A 24,849-nucleotide genomic window follows, 5' to 3' on the forward strand; every position below is an offset into this window, starting at 1 on the left:
GGCACCTTCATCCCTTAAGAAGCTTCTTTACAGTATCTACATTCGTCGATCACTTGAATCCGCATGATCCATCTGGGATCCTGGTGGCATTAAACTAACACATGAACTGGAAGCAGTTCAGAATTGTTCAGTTTGCACTATCTTGTCCAATCATAACCGCGTGGCCAGTGTTACACTAATGAAGTCTCAGCTCAACCTTTCTGAACTCGCCATTCGGCGTAAAATAGCCCGGCTCAGTCTCTTCCATTAGCGTTATGATTATAACAATAATATTTGCGAACATCTTGTTAAACGCCCCTTATTTATATCACCCATAATCGACCATCTACAAAATGTTCGTACTTTTCAAAGCAGAACCATTACCTATTTGCGCGTTTTCATACCAAGAACTACATCTCAATAGAATCTACTCCCACTTTCAGCTACCACTATCACCGACACATCACCTTTTAAGGTTCTTTTACAAAGCATGTTTGGTGCTGCTTGATTTTTCCTTCGTGGTATATATGTCATGTCTTCTTTGTTTTTCTCTTCGGGTATGTCCTGTTCTTCGCTTAGCTCTTGAACATGTACTACCTGCATTATCGCTACTGCGACGGTGTTTTTGTTGACGTAGTTTCTATGCCATCTATTTCTGAGTAATTCTGTCAAACTTGAAGTTTTGTTCTGGTATATATTTATCAAGTGTTGTTTCCTATTTTTGACATGTAACGTGCCCCTACCCTTTGTAAAGTGAAAATTCTGAGGGTAAATAAATAAATAAATAAATAAATAAATAAATGACGTCTTCGCAAACCCTCTTTATACAAGTGACTGTGCAGCTAAAAGACTTTGAAGAACAACTTCTGTTTCAGCCGCACTGGTATCCAGAGTTCATGAAGAGCACTGCCCTTTTATACACAGTGTTGTATAGGGTTTGTTATGTAATACCTATTTGTCGAAGCGGCCTCAGGTGTTATGTATATTCGTAAAGCCCATTCGTTGTAAATATCATGTAAGAGAAAAAAGAGGAGACGCGTGACTGTGTGGCAGCTTGTCCCGCACATGGCCTCGGTTCGATCTTCACTCAAACCCGCAAAGTTCGTTATTTTGTTGGAATCTTTCGCAATTTTTCGGTCGTGGACAAGGTGATTTTTTGTTTACAACCAACGACGCTGATGCCGGAATTTCTGCGAAAGAGCTCTTTAACGCAATTGCGCTACTATCATTAAAGGTAAGCAGCTGTTTTCATCAAAACATTTAAACAAAACATTTAAACAAAAGTTCCTGATGGAACAAAATAACCCAATTTATTTCTGTTGTACACAGCGATTCATCGCACTACCCTACAATCGCATTGCATGCTCCCTGTTGAGTCCAGACGGACCAACGACTGCCGGTATTCTTGTGATTTAAGTGCTATATTGTTTATTGCTTTTTTTCAGGGTACAGGTTCGCCCCATAAAAAGTTTAATCACGATTCATTGTTCGAAGTTATTTGATTCTTCGCCATCGTTACGACGTGATATTATTTTGCTCTAGATCTATGAAACGATGCGTTTAAAGGGCCGGAAAGCTGTCCCAAAACATTAGGACGAAGTGTACAGGCAAGTTCGTGGACACACCATCAATCAATCGTGCGCCTGTCACTTGCGAAGGTTTCTCAGAATAAACTACTTAAACTTTTTTTTGTACCATTGGTCAAAGCACCCGTCTTTTGAGACTCATGATTTCATTTGCAGGGTGTCCCAAAATCACGTAGCACGACTTTTAAAAAATAAGAGCATCGTTACGCGGAGCACACTTGGTGTATACTGTTCCCTGTAGTAGACACTAACTGTTTGGCTAGTACTTAGACCATATTGCGTTTCTCAATCGTCAAATGCTCATTAATCATTAAACCGTCTTTGGGCCATATGAAAGCGTAATTAAATAACATCTAACTGCGTTATTCTCAAGGGGTACTGACTTTTTTTTTGGATAATAAAGAACGCACGCGAAATCTGAAAAATGTCACGCGACATGACTGCAGTCGAAGGGGATGACAGTCAGGTAGCAACTCCAGACCTATTGTGGGTGAGAGCATTGGCCAGTGTTATTTTTCATATTTCTCGTGCTTTCTTCCTCAGGCGGAAACTAAATGAGCACGTAATTAGTACGTCACTGAAAATAACAGTTGGATGTTTTTGGAACATACTGAAAATTCACTACAAAACTGCGCGAAAAATCGACAAGAAACAGAGAAGGCACACACACAAGCGCAGTGTGTGTGTGAAAATTCCTAATTGACATGTTAATAATCAGGTGAGGACTTGTTAAGTTGGAAAAATAATTAAGACTGTTTATCTAAATCTCATTAACGAAACATTTAGTAGTGGCTACTTTAGTACGCTGAGAATAATACGCACAGTGTGTTTTTTTTAAGTCATGCTGCATGATATTAGCGACCACAGAACTCGAGTCTTTTGATTGATATGTAGGGTTTAACGTCCTAAAACCACCATATGATTATGAGAGACGCCGTAGTGGAGGGCTCCGGAAATTTAGACCACCTGGGGTTCTTTAACGTGCACCCAAATCTGAGCACACGGGCCTACAACATTTCCGCCTCCATCGGAAATGACTCGAGTCTATTGAGAATCGATGAATTGGCGCAGACGCTCACGCGGCTGCTGAGATATGCAAATACACAAAGTGATTGCATGCATTATCAGGACCTTAATGTCAGTGTGTATGAGATACGTACATATTTCGGTGAAAAGGTTCTTGATTGACAGGAACGCCTTTTTCATGAGAGCTCCAAAGTCCAGAAGAAGCCTTATGACTTTCTTCACGCGGTCATACACAGCTGCGAAAACGAGACAAACAAAAACGTGATAACCAATTTCCTTCAAGCATTTGCTACTGCTCTTATACAAATGCGTTACACATGGTCAACGACGTCTAAGAAGAACACATTCGAGCCGTTAAAAGCTATAACATTCATCCTATTGAACACGCACCCATTATATGACGACTAATCCAGATTCTGATAAATACAACAATAACTTCCAGAATTGCATAGTAAAAATCAGCAGCTGCAATGCCTTGAATACTATTGGAGCGCATCGAAAGTGCACTGGAACTCCCTCTCCATGGCCTTCATTACGGCCGGTCGTGCCCGTGTAAAGGCGCGTCTCGACGCCTGGTGTGCTTCGCCTGTGTAAATATTGTTACGTTTAGCAATGTGTTCGTTCCACTGTGGCGTACCGGTAGACTTGAAGGTGTCGTGCACCAGAGGCTTATCTCGCTAGCCGAACGTCGTCTTCTCTTATCTGCCTGTTCCCCCTACCTCGAGGCTCATATCGAAATCACATATGCAGCAACATTTCTCTCCGCGCAGACGATGCCCACCGGGCGAGTTAAAGAGTCTCTCTGGGAATATAGCACTTTTAAACGTGCTATATAAACAAGTTCAGTCTTTTCAGACCGTCGGCCATTAGAATGAAGACGTGCTACACGATAATTTAAATCGTTTATACGGTCTAGAACAGCATAAGGCCCCGCATAGTGCGCCAGCAATTTTTCACACAACCCACGTTTCCTATTTGGCGCCCACCGCAACACGAGGTCTCCGCGATTATACGTCACGTGTCGACGTTGACGGTCCAAACGTGTCTTCGAGCGATCTGGCGAAGCGGGGGTGCGCAGGTAAGCAAGACGTCGGGCTTCTTCTGCACGTCAGACGATCTCGGATATACCGGAATCATGGTGGTCCAAAAACGGGAAGCCGGTATCCAGGGAGGCGGCCGAGCATACAGAAGAAAGAACAGACTGTAGCTGGCAATTTCATGCTGTGCGGTGTTAAATGCGTAAGTTATGAAAGGTGGCACGCCGTCCCAGTTCTTGTGATCTGTTGCGACATACATAAATAGCATGTTCGTGAGAGTCCTGTTAGTTCGTTCCATCAAGCCGTTTGTTTGGGGATGATATGGCGTAGAGTGCCGAAAACTTGAAGCGCAGAGACGAAGCATCTCTTCCACCACGTCTGCAGTGAATTGTCGCTCATGATCACTGATAACAATTTTAGGGGGTCCATGTCGTAGAACCACAAAACGCAGCATAAACACACGTCAGCTGCAGTTGCCGATGGTATAGCAGCCGTCTCGCAGTACCGTGTTAAGTGACCGGTACATACGACCATCCAGCGATTGCCAATAGAAGACCTCAGAAAGGGCCCTAGAAAGTCAATCCCAACTAGCTCGAATGGAGTTCTAAGGGGTGGAATAGGATGTAGTCGCCCTGGAGGAGCACTGGTAGGGCGCTTGCGGCGTTGGCACTCGTTGCAACTAGAGACGTACTGTTCCGTTTTCTGGCGCATTTTCGGCCAGTAAAATCTTTCTTGAAGCCGGCAAAGAGTTTTCGTTGTGCCTATATAGCAGAAAACGAAAGTAATGTACAACAACCTCGAAAAAAAAAAGCAGCGCTTCGAGATAGATAATAATGCACTTCAACTTGTAAAAGACTATGTCTACATAGGGCAGGTAATAACCGCGGAGACAAACCACGAGATTGAAGTAAATAGAAGAACAAGAATGGGGTGGAGCACATTTGGCAAGCACTCTCAAATTATGACAGGTAGATTTCCACAATCCCTCAAGAGGAAGGTATATAACAGCTGTATCTTGCCGGTACTTAGCTATGGAGCAGAAACCTGGAGACTTACAAAGAGGATTCAGCTTAAGTTGAGGACGATGCAGCGAGCAATGGAAAGAAAACTGGTAGGTGTAACCTTAAGAGACAAGAAGAGAGCAGAGTGGATTACACAACAAATGGGGTTTAGGGATATCATAGCTGAAATCAAGAAGAGGAAATGGACATGGGCCAGGCATGTAGCGCGTAGACAGGATAACCGCTGGTCGTTAAGGGTAACTGACTGGATTCCCAGAGAAGGCAAGCGGGTTAGAGGGAGACAGAATGCTAGGTGGGCAGATGAGATTAAGAAGTTTGCGGGTATAAATTGGCAGCAAGGACCAGGTTAACTGGCGGAACATGGGAGAGGCCTTTGTCCCGCAGTGGACGTAGTCATGATGATGATGATGATGATGATGATGATGATGATGATGATGATGATGATGATGATGATGATGATGATATAGCCGGACGTTGGGTCATCATGCATAGCCTGCAAGACGGAAACGCGAAGACTCTTCGGAACCACGAGAAGATATCGTGAGCCGGTTGTAGCATAGTTCTTTTTCTACACAAGCCCATCGCGCATACAGAAGCGAGTCGCCGATGATCTTGACTTGGTAGAAAGGAGCTCCTGTATGATGCGGTCCCTTTGCTGTTCAATCTTAAAGGTATTGGTATCAGGAAATGGCAGGCCTGATGGCGCGATGTAGGTGTCGAAGTTGCCCGCGTCACAGTCCGTCGATAGAAGTGGCATTCGCGAAAGATAATCTGCATCAGCGTAATGACGACCACTTTTATAGGAGATTGACCAACCAGCATAGCGAGTGATGATTTGTCATTATGGTAAAGGGGTGTCCGTACAGGTAGGACCAGAAGTGCTGCACTGCGAAGACTACTGGGAAGCATTCTTGCTCTGTGACGGTGTACTTACGGTCGGATTTGTTTAGCGAGCGACTTGCATACGCAACGACACGTTCTTTGGTATCCAAGCCATGAACCAACACGGCGCCCACACCAACACCGCTAGCGTCTGCGTCAAGTTCAGTGGGAGTCAGAGGATCGACGTGTTGAAGAATTGGATGGGATGTCAAAAGTAACTTCAACTCAGAAAAAGCGGACGCACATTCTGGAGTCCAGTCAAACGGCACACCTTTCTGAAGCAGGCACGTGAGTGGGTGCGCGATATTGGCAAATCCAGGAATAAATCGACGGAAGTATGAGCAGAGGCCCAAAAAGCTGCGTAGTTCTTTCGCTGAGTGAGGTCGCTTTAACACCTCCACTGCAGCCGTCTTTGTGGGATCCGGTCGTATGCCTTCTTTGTTCAACAAGTGTTCAAAAACGAGTGTTTGGCGCTTTCCTAAACGACATTTCTTTGAGTTGAGCATCAAGCGTGCTTTGCTTAGGCAGTTCAGCACAAGGTCGAGGCGTGTGTTGTGCACACAGAAAGTGCGCCCGAAAATCACAACATCGTCCAGTTAACACATGCATACTTGCCACTTCAAACCACGCACAATACTGTCCATGAAGCGCTCAGAAGTTGCAGGCGCATTGCGTAGTACAAATGACATCACATTGAAGTAAAAAAGTCCATCTGGTGTAACAAATGCCGTTTTCTCTTTGTTTTCTTTGTGCATTTGAATTTGCCAATACACTGACCTCAAATATACAGACGAAAAGTAGGAGTCTGATGAAGGACAGTCTATAGCACCATCAACACGTGGTAGTGGGTATACATCCTTCTTTGTGATGGCGTTGAAACGGCGGTAGTCACCGCAAAATGACCATGTTTCATTTTTTCTTCTTTACCAATATTACGGGAGCGGCCCACGGACTGCGTGACTCCTGAATCACATTCTTCTTTAGCATCTTGCCAGCCTGTTCATTTATCACTGCGCGTTCCGATGGCGATACCCGGTGTGGCTTTTGTCGGAGAGGCGTATGGTATGCCGTATCTATGTGGTGCTTTACACGAGAAGCAGAGAATGACAGTGGAGCCTGTAGCTGTGTGAAATCGAAAAGACCAGCATGTTTGCACAGAACACTCGCCAGGTCATTACGTTCGTTGGTGCTAAGAGACTTGTCAATCATTGCCATTATGGAGGTGTCCCTGGCGTGCAGATGATCGGAATCGGGCTTATCCGGAAAATCGCTGCTCTCTTCAAGGATGGCAAGAGAGAACACTTGATGTTGACGGATATTAGCAAGTTGTAGACCCTCTAGCAGTACCGAAGGTTGATTGGAACCATTGATCCCCCACAAACCAGTATGTCCTTGCACAACCAACAACGTACAATAGGATATTGGGACGTTTTTCTTTATGCAGCTGAGGTTATTGGGCTCTATGGTGGCATTAAATGTCGTCTCAGTTGCGGGGGAACTGACGTCAGGAACACACTTGGCAGACAAGGGCAGTACAGTTGGGTCCATGGACACGCAAAGGGTGTTTTCGATAAACGTTACTGGAACATTTTAATCTACTGTAATCTCTCCTGTGCAGCAATCGACAGTGGCACCCCAAATATTCAGGAAATCGAGCCCTAGAATTACATCATGTGTTGAAAAAAAAGAGAACAGCAAAATCAGAAATAAAATTCTGGCCCCCCAAACTAAGAGTCACTGCGCATATACCAACAGGTTCTAAGACATCTCCGCTCCCTCCACAAAACGAATCAGCATGGTCCCAACGAAACATAACCTTTCGTCCAAGAAGGAATTTGAATGCTAGACTCATCCCTGATATGGTTGCACTTGAGTGTACTCAGGTCGTTGTTAAGACACCATCGATTAGCACACGAACCTTATTTCTAAACATGCAAATTAAAGGAAGAATTTCTGCGGAAATCGAAGACTGTCCAGTGGCCTCACCTCCAACGATCACGCCGACTAGTTTTCCGGAAGCGGCGAAGGGTAGCGGCGCCTAGGAGATGGTGACTGATTGAAGCGAGGGGCTGGCGGTGGTGTCAGACTGCGGTCAGAGGCTAGAGAATGGTTTCGCAGCGGCCTTGGTATCTCGTGAGATGCGCTTCCAGGGAACATTGGTGCTCGTGTAAAACCGGACAGGTGGGATCTCGGTGAGCGGTCGTACCTCAGCGGCTGCCGGTAGTAGCAGTACCTGGCAATGTGGCCTTTGACGCCACAGTTGTAGGACACGGGTAGGGGTCGCTCGCCGAACCACTGCTGAGAGAGAGCACTCCGCTATGTAAGGTCACCTAACTGAACGGAGTGGAGCAGCTTGCTGAACGGTAACTGCCCGCCTCTGTGGAGCGGGGCCGGACGAAGGCGTTGGTCATACCGCTGGTCAGGCGCGAATGAGTCTCGGTGTGGCCACGAAGTACCAGCTTCGCTAACATCCGTCGCACATACCGATGGTGGCAGAGGAGCGAACGGCGCCGTGTAGTGGGATGAAAAGGTAGGCGGATGATGGATGGTGTCGTAGACCACTATGTGTTGTCGCTGTAGCTCTTCGCACACTATTGTCCTGATAGTAGTGGCAAGGTTGGCAGGTGGCCTCATGTCGACGCTGGCGACCGTTGTTACATTTGTCAGCCTACCAAATTTCGGGGCAATACGACGGGTCTTCAGCTTCTCGAAAGCACAGAAGTGACGTTGGATGACGGAGACAGAAGTGAGGTCTTCCCTTCCTATCAAAAAATTGTATACGTCCTCTGCTATACCCTTCAGAAGGTGTCCGATCATGTCCTCTTCAGACATATGCGGGTCTATGGTCTTGCGGAGCATGAGAACCTCCTCTATGTAGGTGGTACACGTTTCTCCAAGAGTCTGAGTTTTTTAGATGCGGAGCATCTTATACTCGCGCCTTGTAGTGCGCCGTCCGCGCCATCCACACCGCTTCTCGAACATTCGACAGCTGACGCGCGCGCATGCGCCGTCGCGCCGTCGCCCACTCTTCCACCATCTGTGCATCCCTTCCTCCTCTACACACCGCGCGCGCTTCACTCCTCCACCATCTGTGCACCCTTCCTCCTCTACACACCGCGTTCGACATCTACAATTCTCCTGATTCTCCAGTGGACGCGCATGTGGTGTCGCGCTTCAAGAACATTCAACAGCTGACAGTGCATGCGCCGTCGTGCTGTATATATACTCAAGGTCGGCGCTCGCTCGCTCAGTTGCCGCTCGTCGGTTGGTTTGTACGGCGCGTCGACGTCCAAGGTCGCGGTGAAATGAATTCCAACGAATCCACAAACACAATGATCGACGTCCCTTCGACCAGCGCCGCCCTTTCGCATACGTGTGTACGTGTTCACTCATTTAACACCCCCTCCTACAACCACGTTAACCAATTTAGCCATCGACCCAAGTAAGTCGCAATTTAACACCCCATTTCACAACCACGTTAACCAATTTAGCCATCGACCCAAGTAAGTCGCACTTTAACACCCCGTTAACCAATTATATGGTCCGCATCCTCCTCAGTGTTCCCCCGAGGGAAGCTGCGGGCAATTTTTTTAGCCAACGTGCACTCCGCGCTTTTCTTTTTCGAATCAGAGTCGCCGAAGTATTTCTTGAGTTCTTTAGCAAAACGATCCCGCATTATTAAGAATTCTTTGTGGTTTTCGTTCCACATCAGGGCGGTTTCCGTGAGAAACAGCGCGACACTCTCCAGTTGGTCGTTGGGATCGCAGTAGTTGTACCGGTAAACCCTTTCGTAATGTGTTAGCCACGCATCCACATCTTCTCCTGCTCTTCCCGCGAACGGTCGGGGTTCCATATAGCGATACCGAGGTGCAGCCGGCACTGACCTTTGCGTGTTTGAGAAGCCGTGACCTTCGCTCTCGGCCATGACGGTTGTTGTCGGTGGCAGACCGACAAGACGGCGGCTTCGGCAAAGTTCAAACAGCTGTGGCTCCGTGGTTCGTCAACGTGCTGTACCCCGCACCTGCACCACTCTGTTTCGTTTAGAAATGTGTTTATTCCGCTGTGGCGTACCGGTAGACTTGAAGGTGTCGTGCACCAAAGGCCCGTCTCACTAGCCAAACGTTCTCTTCTCTAATCTGCCTGTTCCTCCCTACCCAGAGGCTTATACCCAAATCACATATGCAGTAACAATATGAAAATAAATTGTATGGCGTTTGAGTGAGCAAGAAGCCTCGCAAAAGTTCTTCCTTCCCCGGCGCCTGGGTGAAAGCCTGTGCTCGCTCTTCGGTCACATCAATTGTGTTTTGAGCGGAGTTTGCGGCACCGGAAATCCGGGATCAAGATGTCAAGGCAGGAGGATGTTTACCTTGGTAGAGAGGGTTTATTAACATTATTTACATGACATGGGCTCTCGGGCCCGAAACTCTACATTGAAAGCTCTACATTGAAAAAGGCTGTCTGTTGAACAAGCTCCGTGAACCACGCTAAGCAGCCCGCGAGGGCTGAATAAATGCAGTCTCATCTCCCCAGGTCCCTAGATCAGGGAATAGGTCCGTATGGCACTGTCGAATAACGTGTCCCGCAGCACACACAAGTGTCATTATGCTGGCATTGAACCCAACATACGCTCCCACAAACGCGCAAACCGAACTCATGTATGCTCCCGGCGATGCTGCCTCCTCCGGCGAATCTTGCTTGAGCGGGTGAAAGGAGTCTGTCATCTCACCTCTCGGGCTGACCACCCATGCTTTGTCGAACAGCAGTCACGGTCTAGGCACCTCCGAGGAGCCATACCTGGACATCTGGTACTGATTTGAGCGTCCGCGGCTCATTAGTCACAGACGCACAGCGTGGTGCTCCGACGTCCGTAATCGGCGGAATCTCGGCAATGTGGCTTTTACCGGGGCACGAAGACGCCACGTGTCGCATCTCCGTGCGGACCCGAAAGACAGCGGTGCTTCATAGAGTGATTTCAGCCACGCAGCGCCCAGTATATGGAAACAGCAGGGCGTCTTGGCGTTGCTCCTTATCTCCCCAAAATGGGGCGGCTGCCTTTCTTTCGTTCTGGCGGCCGCTGCAAAAGGGTGGCCCGCCAAACTCAACAGCTCGTCCACCGGCGGGAAAATCGACCTAAGGGTGACCAGCCGTACTGGTTGCCCGAAGCGTCGTTGTTTGGTGGCGTCATCAAGGCCACTGCTGATGACGCAATACGGCAATCTTTAATCATCTGTGGGCTTTTCCTCCCTGGGATTACACAGACATACACACGACCACAGACACGGGAGAGCACCCTGCCCGCACTGAGACACATCGAATCCGAAAAATAATGTCAAAAGAACATTTCTTAAACAATAACATTAAAGCACAAAGCAGCAATCAAAGCGTTTTTCTGAGCTTTCGCCGAAGCTCCCAATCTCTATTTGAAAATGATCGTCCTATTAAACTGCTCTCAAGAAAATGAACTCCCGATTGATGCGCTCTCCGTGACGTATTCAAGTACCAGCGTTAGTAATCCGCTGTAACCCACCTGGCCTCCTACTCATAAAAGAAAACATTTTGCTTCACGTTATAGTCTCAAAAATTTTGTACCACCAAAGCTAGTCGTCTATTTCCTTTGAGCAGGCGAAAAAATAACTGTCGCGCTGCACCTGCATCAGGAACATCCACATTACACGTCCGCAAACGCACGTTATAGTGCTCCTGCGTGGATTAACTGCTAATTCTGCCTTGCGGTTACCATCTTCATAAAAGCTACACATTAGCTCCCGAACCAACGAACTCACTTTCTTTACATCCACACCGGGCACATGCGAACAAACTAAAAACAAGAAGCTTTCGCATGAATCCTGAAAAAAAATGGCAGATCACACGTAGCGGGGAATCCACGTTATGCGAAGCATGCGGAAGAAAGGTGACCGTGTTGCAATTTTTTTATTGAGCGACACGTCATAAAATGACGCAAAACTAATGCACAAATGTCGCACACACATACATATGTTGAAGAGTCGCAGATGTTTATATAACCAATTCTTGGCACTTGCCCAACGATGGTAACTGGAACATGCGTATTAGCAGCACCTGAAGCTGATATGAAGCGCTGATGCTCGCGAAAATGCTTGCCCTGGACACTGCTACATAAATCAACTTCAGCGCATCACAACTAACTACATCTAACGTTAACACGACGTGACGGCTGTATCAAAATAGTACATATGTGATGTTTTTAAAATTGGGTAGGCAGTACTGAAACTACTACTAGCGCTTCATGAAGATTAGCGTCTATTTGAAAAATAGTTCCGAGACCTGGCGTGGTTCTGTAGTAAAATGCTTCATCGGCACCCAGAGTTTGGGTTCAATTTCAGCAGGGACTCATCGGGCCGACGCTACCGACGTAGAGTATTTCTTGACATTCGCGCGTTAAAATTACCCATGTGTGTACTCGTCGTTCCTGAGCAAATACCAAGTGTCAATCCCATGTGGCACATACCCGCATACCAGCAGCACATATATCCGCCCGTGGGTATGTGCCACTGACTGACGGCAAGTGTTGGACGACGTGCGCGACGGTATTGTGACATTATTCATGTCTCGGCAACTGCGTCGTATTCGCCAAATCATCTTACCCTCTCATGCTCATTTTGGTTCATGCCAAGTAAACGGGGTGACCCCGAGAGCACCCAAATGTAGATAGATAGATAGATAGATAGATAGATAGATAGATAGATAGATAGATAGATAGATAGATAGATAGATAGATAGATAGATAGATAGACAGACAGACAGACAGACAGACAGACAGACAGACAGACAGATAGATAGATAGATAGATAGATAGATAGATAGATAGATAGATAGATAGATAGATAGATAGATAGATAGATAGATAGATAGATAGATAGATAGATAGATAGATAGATAGATAGATAGATAGATAGATAGATAGATAGATAGATAGATAGATAGATAGATAGATAGACAGACAGACAGACAGACAGACAGACAGACAGACAGACAGATAGATAGATAGATAGATAGATAGATAGATAGATAGATAGATAGATAGATAGATAGATAGATAGATAGATAGATAGATAGACAGATAGAGAGATAGATAGATAGATAGATAGATAGATAGATAGATAGATAGATAGATAGATAGATAGATAGATAGACAGATAGATAGATAGATAGATAGATAGATAGATAGATAGATAGATAGATAGATAGATAGATAGATAGATAGATAGATAGATAGATAGATAGATAGATAGATAGATAGATAGATAGATAGATAGATAGATAGATAGATAGATAGATAGATAGATAGATAGATAGATAGATAGATAGATAGATAGATAGATAGATAGATAGATAGATAGATAGATAGATAGATAGATAGATAGATAGATAGATAGATAGATAGATAGATACGCTCAAAGTCGCCGAAGTGCATTTAAACCTCACAAGTAATATTCTTGCGTCTCCTCGCTCACTCAAAATTCCGTTCTAACGTCACTTTTACTCAACAAACGCTCCTTGGCGTGTCGTTATGCAACCGTGCAGCACCTAACCTTTAAAACGGAAACCTACAAAGCTTCATAAATAAACAAAACGTAAAATCATTTACCTAAACGCTGCTTAGTAGCCGAGATATTTGAACTGTTACAAAACCAAAACTAACAAAACACTCACAACAAAAATTCAGAGCATAAAAACCAACAAATGTGCTAACGAGCCTTTCTAAACGTTCACCGCTGTCGCTCAGTTTCGAAACCAACGCGTGGTGGTCGACCCTGTGGGCTTTTCTTGGGGAACGGGGGAGATAACAATTGCAAATCCCATTCGCTTTTCCTCCGAGCCCCGCTAAGCTCCTCGCTAGCGACCTGCATTGTTCCCCTCGCTCGGCTACTTCTTGGGAGCCAGCAACCTTGCACTCCCGTGTTCCATCAAACGTGCCGTGGATAGAACTACGGAAGGTGAACTGCCCCCTTCCTTATGTCAGCATTTTGGCCAACGCACTTTTCTTTTTCTCTTCGTCCGGCAGCTCGGACGCATTCAAGCCAACTTCGGTGCGGACGACAAAGATCTCATTCTGCTTACTATGCCCCTTCCTTCTGTTTGCATGATCGCCCAACACGCCTTTCCTTTTCGTCCGGCGGCTCGGACACAGGTGAAGCAAGTCCAGCGCCGACGACAAACGCCTAATTTTGTTAACTGCCCTCGAACGTTTACTAACTTTCTTCAAGTGGGCTGTGCTCGTTGTTGCACTCTTTGCTTTACGACGCCGCTTCCGTCGACGCTTCTTCTGAGCCTGCCACTCACGCCTCTCGATCTCAAGCACTCTCGCTGGTTTCGTTATCTGTCTTGCCCGCGCCGTCTAAATTATTTGCGCACAAATCATCTCAGTCTCCAGACGGCCGGAGAGCTTAAACGCGTCTCGGACCACTTCAGCTGTTTTCTTCAGAAGAACATAGCTCACATTCCAAGGAGCTGCCCACAGCTGCATTGTCCTTACCCATCTCTATTATATAATAAACTTCATCCTCTGAATTCAACCCGGTGTCCCTGCCAAGCGGGTCGGAATCCTCTTGAACACCGCATGTAGGACCCATCATTGCGATACTCTCACGTGTACCAGGCTCACCTACCTGGGAGCTGTCCACAACTATTCTACCTTTGGCTACTTTCGAACACTCTACTCGCCCGACGCTGGTGTTCTTGTCCAGCGGGTTCTTGTCTGGTGTTCTTGTCCACGGGCAAGATTCCACATCGGGACACCTTCACTTTGTGTCTTTTTTTTGTGGTGTACAACTATCTTAGCTGTTTTACTAGAATTCCCCTGGCACAGCACCTCGCCGATTTTACTCTCGCCTTCGGCGATTTCTCCTCTAGGCGCCGCTTATTTTACAGCTAAAGCCCCTTGATTCCAGGATCAAGGAACTTTAACACGTGCCCGTCTTCGCTGCCGATGGTGGAAACGCGCTGAAGTTAACGAGTCTGAGGTTCGCCAGCTGTACAGCCATCAGCACCTATTACTCAAACGCTCCGACGCGTGGCCTCAGCTCGCTTAAACTGAGGTCAGCGGCACCGAGCGTTTAACATTATATCCTTGCTGCAGTTACCAATAGGTGTAGCGCGCGTCAGTTTCACTAGTAAGTTTCTTTTTCCAGCCAGCCCAACCTATGGGTCGATTGCGCTCACTTCGCATCCGGTTCGCGCCATGTTTCGCTGGTGACTACGTTATCGCGCACGCCCATTGAGTTCTTTCTGGTATGCTCACCTCGACAATGAACCATTGCGTGTGACAGCTTGCACACCTTACGAATTTGAATTGACGGGAGAGAATCAGATGTATAAATAGCAGAGCAAACGTGTGTTCATGGCGTTTCTAAAATTTCCAGAATAAATATTTCTCAAATGCGGTGGAATTGTTCATGTTTTGATTCACTAATTTTCATACAGTGTCAATCGAACTGTTCTCGCAATTTGGAGTGTGCCTTTCTGTTCGGTTCACACTGCACGGAAGATGTCGTATGGAGCGCAATGTTAGTCCTTGTTCTCAGTAAGGAAGATGCAATACAATGCAAAAAAATCTATTTTCGTACGTAGTTATCGCATAAAAGCCTAGACTACCATCTTATAATAAAATCGTGGTTTAGGGCCGCTAAACTCTCGATATTGTTACCCGAACAAAGGTTGTGCTCCAAGACCATATCTTACGTGCAGCGTGAACCGAGCAGGAAGGCACACTCTTAATTGCGAGAACAGTTCGATTCACGCTGTCTAAATTTAAATTATTGAATCCCACATGGACACCACTGAATTTCATATTTATTGTGCAGCTTTTACAAACGCCTCGAACGTGTGCTTGCTCTGCTTTTTATACATGATTCCTTCTGAGCAGCGTCTGCAAACTGAAATACAAAGGCGCGTAAGCTGTCACACGCACTGGTTCATTGTAGAGATAAGTATAAGAGAACGAACGCCATGGGTGCGCGCGATAACGTAGCCACCGGGGAAACGCGGCGAAAACGGGATTCGAAGTGAGTGCATTGGACCTGCCGGTGAGGCAGACTGGAAACAAAAATTTACTAGTCAAACTGACGTGCGCTACATTTATCCTTAACTGCAGCAAGCATATCATTTTCAGCGCTTGGTGGCGCTGACCTCAGACCAAGTGAGCCGAGGCCACGCGTCGAAGCGTTAAAGTTAAAGGTACTGACGGCTTTACATAGTGCATATAAATGGCTCACCGTTAACATGTTGGAGAAGGGTCGCTTTGTGATTTATTTCGCAGGGCTCGCTGAAGGACATCATTCATACTATCGCCATGCGATACCCTCTACCAGCCTCGCTTGCCATGCTTTTCCTCGTGGGTGTGCACAGCTAATGGGAGACACGTATGCAAAACCCACCACCTCTCCAAGCACATACCTCATTCAAATGGTGGTTCACCTCGAGGACATTTAGGACGACCTATAATTGAGACCGGACTGGTACTCCATCTAGGTGAAGTGTTTGGCTCACCCCCTTTATTGTATAACAGGATGCGAACTTTCCCTGTTCTACTACACGCTCTGTTAGCCATTGAGTATGTCTTAATAACTCCTGAGCGCTTATCGTCGCCATGGGATTGTACTATTGTTTGCTTTGTTTGAATCATTATTACGCATTCGAATACTTTTTTTCAAGTATCATGAAAAAAAAAAGTCGCTTCATGGCTTAGTGGTTAGCGTCGCGCGTTGCGGAGGCCCAGCAGCTGCGAAACTTTTCCTTCTCGCAGGCCAGGCGGTTTCTTTCTTCCTCTCGTTCTTTCTTTCCGACGACGGTAGTCTTTCTTAGGGACCCTCGACAGAAAAATTTTGGTCTGCCTCTTTGTCTGTCTGTACATTTGTCTGTTTGTCCGCCCCAATGATACCTCGAACGGCACCAAACGGCCTACCCCATCCGCAGCGCCCACCAATATTGCTCAAGGTTTAGCGTTCATAGTTGGGCAATTGTCAATTAAAAAAATCAAATATTCCGCATATCTGAGGCGCCATAACAACACGTTTATGTTTTGTATATCTGCCTTAATACTAGAAGAGGCACACACAAGTAACTCCAGGGACTGTAGCGTTTATCGCGCTGTGCTGACTGTGCTACGCGATGCTCAAGGAGGTGTTTCCAACGCTTTGCTACGAAGACACGGTGGTGGCACCTGCCCGTCACTTTGCATTCTACACCTTATCACCTCCGAGACTGGCGCGCATCTTTCTGCGCGGTCGCGCGTGCCTTCGTTTTCGAAGATAACTGCCAGATAGCGCTTGTGTCTAACGTGCCTAGATGCGCTTGTTCGCCTCTGCTACACGCTCGAGGCACTCTAACGCAGCGCCTTCGGAATACCATTCACCGATATTCTTGTGCACAACAACAAATAAACGTTTTGTTCACTCTCTCCAGACGCAAGACTATCGTCTTTCGACGACATTTACAGTGTAACATGTAGATTCGGACCAATTTTTTCACTTGTTTTTTTTTCGTTTCTGGTGTCTTTTTATTTCACTGTTTATTGATATTTTTCTTCCTCTTTTCTCCCTTCTTTTCTATTTGTGGCTGGCTTCCCGTTTTTGCATAGCTGGCTTCGCATGCGTAACGCCAAGCGATGACAGCATAAGATAATTGACCGACACATAAACGATGGTGGCAAAATTTGCCACTGCCTCTCCCCTTCATTACATCGAATGACAAAGCAAAACATGTTGCTGTTGCTGATGAATTCATGAAACCCAGAGCAATATTTAAAAAATGGCAGCATATATATCCACGGAGTAAATGATGGAGAGTGGGGCGAAGCATCCATCTGTCCATTCGTTCTTGCTTCCGTCCGTCCATGCGTCCGTCGGTGTAACCGTCCGTGCGTCCATTCGCCCATCCGTGCGTACGTCTGTTCGTGCGTCCGCACGTCCATCCGTGCATCCGTCCCTACGTTCGTCCATGCAACCGCCCCATCGTCCGTCCATGCGTCCATCCGTCGGTGCAGCCATCCGTGAGTCCGTCCATATATCTGTCTGTGTGTCCATTCGTCAATCTATTCAACACTCCAAGTACCACCACCTCGCATCTTTTCATCATATATTCCCCATATAGAAGCACCGCCATCCAGCGGACATTCCAAAAACTAAACGAGAGGTGGCACACGCACACTCTCTTACGGCTTGCGCTTCGTGTCTACTTCCCACCTTTAACCACCTCGACTTCATGGTATATACTAGTTCGCTGTATTCATGGCACTGCGGCCCAACGATCGCTAAACCTTTCTAAGACCAAGGAGGTTACGCCCAGCGAGTATAATATAGCAACCTTTTCCTGTCAGATTGTGCTCAATGTACGTGCCAATGGCTGCTAATGGGAAATGAGAGACAGGAGAATTCGGCTGTTACTATCTTACGGCTTGCGCTTCGTACTTACTTCCCACCTTTAACCACCTCGACTTCATGGTATATACTACTTCACTGTATTCATGGCACAGCGGCTCAACGCTCGCTAAACCTTTCTAAAACCAAGTAGGTTACACCCAGCGGGTATAACGTAGCAACCCTTTCTTGGCAGATAGTGCTCAATGTACATGCCAATGGCTGCTAATGGGGAATGAGAGACATGGGAATTCGGCTTTTAGTTAACGCGCACGCTATGAATTTTTTATTGTTCAACAACGCACAGGAGAAATCTCCCCCCGGCACCACCCTGCAGGTCAAAACGTAAGACTGGTTACACACTACGACTATGACTACGACTACGAGGGACGAACGGGTGCCTCTATAAGGAGCTTTGCCCCTAAAAGCCGAATCGCAGTGTAAAGCTTTGGATTAGCTTCGCTTACACGAGGTTACTTAGGCAGCATCCATGTTTAGGTCAAGCACATTTTTGCTTTAATCTGTATGCTTTGCAAGGTGCCATGTACCAAGCACAAGACCTTGTGTTTAGTGAAGCAGAGCCCTGCTTCGGTCTCTCACCCTTGAAAGGCGAGGTGGCCACCTCGAGCATTCGTCGCGTCTCGTTGGCCACTTTCTCTTGGCCACAGCTGAGACCCCGTGACAGGACCTCCACGTTGGCCGCGAAGTTCTCCGCGGGGCCCGTCAACACCAGAAAGTAGATGTACGCCATCAGCGCCAACCGGCCTTCCCCTGTAAAACGATAGTAATGTGCTACAAGACTCGCATCGTTATTAAAGGTGGCTATAAGCTGCTCAGGTTTCGTGTCGTGTTCAGTCGCGTGGTACATCATCACAAAACAGTCAGGCGTTCCATTTGACCACCATCTTGACTACAGGATGTTTAGATAAGCCGTCTCGCCACAGGCGGGCACACGAGGGCAACTCATGTCCTAGTCGCCTAGGGGGACCACCATGTCTGCCCTATACCATTAATATCTAGACCATCATAGTTCTGACACGTATTAAAGGCTTCGCAAAAAAGACATTTTCGTTTGTTTCATTGTTATGCAGTGTGAACACGTTTCATACACCGGTGTCAGTTATCCACAATTTTTTTTTCATCGCTGAGCATTTGCAAGCCAGCCCCACCGCTATGGACGTTATCCCGGCGCAGTTCCGGTGAGTTTGCGAACTTTGCGTCCTTCATTCAGCTAATATCACTGGCCAGCAATTCACTCACCATTGCCTGCGAGCCGATGACAGATTTACCGCTAATACGCTGGGAGTTGCTGCCTCTCCATGACGTCACACTGCAATAAAACGTTGCAAGGTACCCAATATGTGCCATGACGATGATCACAAACAACGGCAAGCTTGTGCAGTCATCTCAATATGCATTTCTTCTTACCGGAAAGAATCGACAACCACCAGGGAAACTCTCTTGTAGAATTGTCTTCAAGACTTTGTACCTGCCTCTCTAAGGGAAACGTCATGAAGTGCATCGGCATTACACTGCGTCAGCATGAATCCAAATATAAGATCGCACCCTTCATACCGGCAGAAGATTTTAACGTAGATATTGTGGAATATAACTTGCTCATTCCATATATGACATCCAGATATACTGTGCGATGCAGATCATTCCACATGCAACGATGACCAGGGGAGCCTACATCGATCTAGTCTTTGCCGATACTTCAATTCTATCCTATTCAAGAACCATTGTCGCTTCAATTCACTGACCGCAAAGCTTTCATAATGAAGGGTCAACGAAAGCCGCATCTAGATACCATATACGGCAAGGAATAAAACAGTGGTATACTGTACCACCCTGTGTTTGTCATGTCTTCACATGATGGGCAAAATGTACGGAGGATTCCTGGTTTACCAGATTACCTCCAGAGCTTCAACAACTCTCAACTCAACATCGTTCTCCTCGTATATATGCAGAGACGTTTTAGGAGCGAAACTCCTTATAGCGGCACCCGTTCGTCCCTCGTAGTCATAGTCGTAGTCGTAGTCGTAGTGTGTAACCAGTCTTACGTTTTGACCTGCAAGGTGGTGCTGGTGGGAGGTTTCTCCTGTACGTTGCTGAACAATAAAAATTCCTAGCGTTCGCGTTAACTAAAAGCCGAATTTTCCTGTCTCTCATTCCCCATTAGCAACCATTGGCATGTACGTTGAGCACTATCTCCCAAGAAAGGGTTATCTCCCAAGAAGGGTTACACCCAGCGAGTATAAACTCGCTGGGTGTAACCTCCTTGGTTTTAGAAAGGTTTAGCGAGCGTTGAGCCGCAGGGTCATGAATACAGTGAAGTAGTATAAGCCATGAACTCAAGGTGATTAAAGGTGGGAAGTAAGTACGAAGCGCAAGCCGTAAGAAAGTAAAAGCCGAATTCTCCTGTCTCTCATTCACCATTAGCAGCTATTAACATGTACATTGAGAAACATCTGACAAGAAAGGGTTGCTACGTTATACTCGCCGGGCATAACCTCTTTCGTTTTATAAACGTTTAGCGAGCGTTGAGTCGCAGTGCCATGAATACAGCGAACTAGTATATACCATGAAGTCGAGGTGGTTAAAGGTGCGAAGTAGACACGAAGCGCAAGCCGTAAGAAAGTGCGCGTGTGCCACCTCTTGTTTAGTCCTCGGAATGTCCGCTGGATGGCGGTGCTTCTATATCGGGAATATATGATGAAAAGATGCGAGATCGTGGTACTTGGAGTGTTTAATAGATGGACGAACGAACACACAGACAGATGCATGGACGGACTCACGGATGGCTGCACCGACGGATGGACGCATGGAAGGACGCAGGGACAGATGCATGGACGAACGCAGGTACGGGCGCACGAACAGACGCACACACGAACGGGCGAATGGATGCATGGACGGTCACACAGACGGACGCATGGACAGACGGAAGCAAGAACAAATGAACGGACGGATGCTTCGCCCCACTCTCCATCATTCACTCCGTGGATATGCTGCCATTTTTTAGGGTTCTCTACGCCAGTGTTTTTTGAACACGATAGTCTTTCTTGGGGACCTTCGACGCAAAAAATTTGGTCTGCCTGTCTGTCTGTCTGTACATTTGTCTGTTTGTCCGCGGTAACGGTATTTTAAACAGACCTAACGATACGTTACACGGCCAACCCCATCCGCAGCGCCCACCAACATTTCTCAAGTTTTTGCGTTTATACTTGTGCAATTGTCAATACAAAACCAATTATTGCGCATATCTGAGACACCATAACAACAAGTCGAATTTGCTATGTGTGACTTTATACTAGAAAAGGCGCACATAAGTAATTCTAAGGACCACAGCGTTTATCACGCTGTACTGACTGCGCAACGCGATGCTCAAAAAGGCGAGTGTTCCTACCTAGTCGTGGTGGCACCTGCCTGTCGCTTTGCGTTCGACACCTTATCGCCTCTGAGACAGGCGCGCATCTTTCTCCACGGGCGCACACGGTTTCCTTCGTTTTCGAAGATAGCTGCCAGATGGCGCTCCTGTCTAACTTGCCTCGAATGGGTTTCGAAAACCTTGAATGGGTTTCGGAAACACAGGAGGTTGGAAGACAATCTGTTCTCACTGACGCAGTGCATCGAAATAGCACAAAAAGAACACAGGCCCCTGTGGCTAGCATTTTTGGATATCAAGGGAGCGTACGATAGCGTGGTTCAAGAGGAATTGTGGTGAATACTGGACACACTAGGCGTGGAACATGTAGTCACTAATCTTTTAAAGGGTGTCTATAAAGGTAACAAGGTAGTTATAAAGTGGGAAAAACAGGTATCCAAGCCGGCAGAGGTAAAACGGGGGCTTAGGCAGGGGTGCCCTCTGTCACTCTTATTATTCATGATGTACCTACAAGGATTAGAGGCAAAATTAGAGGGAAGTGGACTGGACTTCAACCTCTCTTTAGTCAAACAAGGAAAACTTATTGATCAGTCACTACCAGCATTAATGTACGCAGATGATATAGTGCTAATGGCCAACAACAAGGAAGATTTGCAGAGATTGATGGACATCTGCGGTAATGAGGGAGATAGGTTAGATTTTAGATTCAGTAGAGAAAAATCAGCAGTCATGATTTTCAATGACAACGAAGGTAGTGAGCTTAGAATACAGGAGGTGACGCTAGAGATAACAGATAAATACAAATATCTGGGCGTATGGATAAGCAAGGGGACCGAGTATCTGAGGGAACACGAAATATACGTGACGACTAAAGGTAACAGGAATGCAGCAGTCATGAAAAATAGGGCACTGTGGAATTACAATAGGTATGATGTTGTGAGAGGAATATGGAAAGGGGTCATGGTTCCTGGGCTGACGTTCAGCAATGCGGTCTTGTGCATGAGATCAGAAGTTCAAGCAAGATTAGAAATTAAGCAACGTGGAATAGGTAGGCTTGCTTTAGGAGCTCACGGGAATACACCAAATCAGGGAGTACAAGGTGATATGGGATGGACATCATTTGAGGGCAGGGAAGCTAGCAGCAAGATAAAATTTGAGAAGCGATTGAGAGAAATGGGGGAAGAGCGTTGGGCTAGGAAGGTTTTCAGCTACTTGTACACGAAGAATGTCGATACAAAATGGAGGAAGCGAACCAGGAAGTTGACTGGTAAATACTTAGAAAACAGCAGGTGGCCAAACCAAAAAGAACTATCGGTTAAGAAAAAAGTGAAGGAAACGGAGACTGACATGTGGAGAATGGGCATGATTAAGAAGTCCGCACTAGAGATCTATCGAACTTTTAAGCAGGAAATTGCCAAGGAAAGGATCTATGATAATACTCGGGGTAGTTCTCTACTGTTTGAGGCCAGGACGGGAGTACTGCGAACCAAGACATATCGGGCCAAATACGAAGGGGTCGACACAGTATGCAGTGCGTGTGGAGAGGAAGAAGAAACTGCCGAACACTTGATAATGTTCTGTTAAGGGCTTCACCCTATAGTTCAGGATGATGGCGCAGAGTTTTTCAAAGCACTGGGATTTAGGGACAGCGAGGGCAAAATAGACTTTAAGCGGGTAGACTTAACTAGAAGGAGGTTATTTGATTGGTGGCTAAAGTCAAGGCACGAGTGAAAATTAAACCCTTCACTGCGAAGTACGAATCCTCAACTTCATTATTTAAAGGAAAAAAAAAGATGAATGTAATGGTTAGTTCACTAAGTATTATGGCTAGGTGGCGTGAGCCGCCGCCCGATCTAAAGGGTACAGCCACATCCATCCATCCATCCATCCATCCTCAATGCGCTCGTTCGTCTTCGCTGCACGGATCGAGACTCTCCAACGCAGCACTTCCAGAATACAATTCACCAGTTTTCTCGCGCAGGACATCAAATAAACGTTTTGTTCACTATCTCCACACGCAAGCCTATCGTCTTTCGGCGACATAAGCAGTAAAACATGCAGATACGGGGCCAGTTGTTTTTTTTCTTCTTTCTGGTTTTAGAGCAACAATAAGACGATATTCAAAACTCATGTAAGTACTCTTTTAATAGACATGGCCATGCAGGTCTTTGATGAGAACGGTGCCGGAAGACTTCTCTGACGAATTCCAAGGACTGTTTACTTCTCATGTTCGCTGCCGAAAAGCGGTGGACCAAATGCAGGCGATCATCACAAACGCGTCATCGCTGCTTTTTTTTAATGCATTTCTTTGCGTACTGCAACAACTTTGAGCGCCTATCAGCGTATTTATGTATCTATCTCTTTCTATCCGTATACCCCGCTCCCTACGTCCGGGTTCTCTCATTCTCATGATCCCCCTCTCAGCTCGCAGGTAAACTGAAATCATTATGGGAGTGAAAGATGGGTTGACAAATATGACTCGCTCGTCATGCTATGAAAAACCTGCCAGGACTGCATGGAAAGCGCCGCATAGTCATAGTGAATGGGGGAAAAGCGGCATTTTAGAGCCTTTTCTAAACACTCTTTGGGTAACTGCTACAAGCCCTCTTGCAGGGTACCCTCAACGCGTTAAATAATTATAATTTTTGTGTAGTAGGCCGGAATTCATTATGCTGTCCTTCATTCGAAATTCTTCAGAAAATCGTGGCATCTGCTGCACAATTGCAAGAAATTTTGTGCATTTTTTTATGCCGAGGCTGGCGACACTGAAGAATTATGACCAATGTGGGTATGCGCCACAGTGAATAGGTGAAGAACAACTTTTGTAATGAGTTGGAGCATTGCACGACCCACTCGTAGCAAGCACTATTCGCATTCTGCGAAACCTGTTTGTTTCTTTGCGGTTCTAAAACAGCTTATTACTCTTACTAATGCGACTCCTTTCCCGACATCAAGCCAGCCTAAGGCAAGTTTGCAACGGAGTTCAAGCATCATCGTGGCTCTGCAACAACAAGTAGTGGTAGTCCTACCGAATATACACCAATTTTAAAATTCCTTGAGAGCTGTCAATGGTTTCACCCTCGACAACCACTACTCAACAAACTCCTGTGTTTTCTGAAGTTCCACAAATTTCGACATGCACTGTCGGAAGTAGAGCCATGGCCACGTATGTGCAAAGCACGCGAGGAGCTGGTTTTCGCTCTGCGGGGCGAAACCTCAAGGCAGTTTCGGGCTCTGAAGAGCTGTATCAGAAGCATGTGCGGCCTAGCTGTCAGGCTGACCACATCAGAACCCGAACCTGCCTCGAGGTTCCGCCCCGCATAGTGAAAACCGGCTCCTCGAGCACTCTACACAGGCGTGGCCACGGCTATACATTCTTGCGGGTCGCGCATCGGAATCACAGTGAAATCCTGTCACACCGGCCTGCCATAAACAGTGGACGCCCTAACGTTATTAAGTCCTATGAAAACCATCCTCATTATCTATCGGAAGAAATTTGATATTGTATGCGTCCTGCGTGAATTCCTTTTTGATTGT

The 24,849-nt window shown here is 46.5% G+C and overlaps 1 protein-coding gene across 1 annotated transcript in view; it reads right to left on the bottom strand.

Annotated features, from left to right (window-relative positions):
* LOC142814121 (DC-STAMP domain-containing protein 2-like) overlaps positions 1 to 24,849 on the bottom strand; it is a 150,588-nt gene that overhangs the window by 96,070 nt on the left and 29,669 nt on the right. Inside the window, exons 3-4 of the mRNA XM_075892050.1 lie at positions 18,528 to 18,698; positions 2,726 to 2,827 (exon numbers count right to left, since the gene is read on the bottom strand). Coding sequence (XP_075748165.1) covers positions 2,726 to 2,827; positions 18,528 to 18,698 — 273 coding nt within the window. The remainder of the gene's footprint in view (positions 1 to 2,725; positions 2,828 to 18,527; positions 18,699 to 24,849) is intronic.

The sequence above is a fragment of the Rhipicephalus microplus genome, chromosome 4 (genome assembly GCF_043290135.1).
Source record: "Rhipicephalus microplus isolate Deutch F79 chromosome 4, USDA_Rmic, whole genome shotgun sequence".
Lineage (NCBI taxonomy): Eukaryota > Metazoa > Arthropoda > Arachnida > Ixodida > Ixodidae > Rhipicephalus > Rhipicephalus microplus.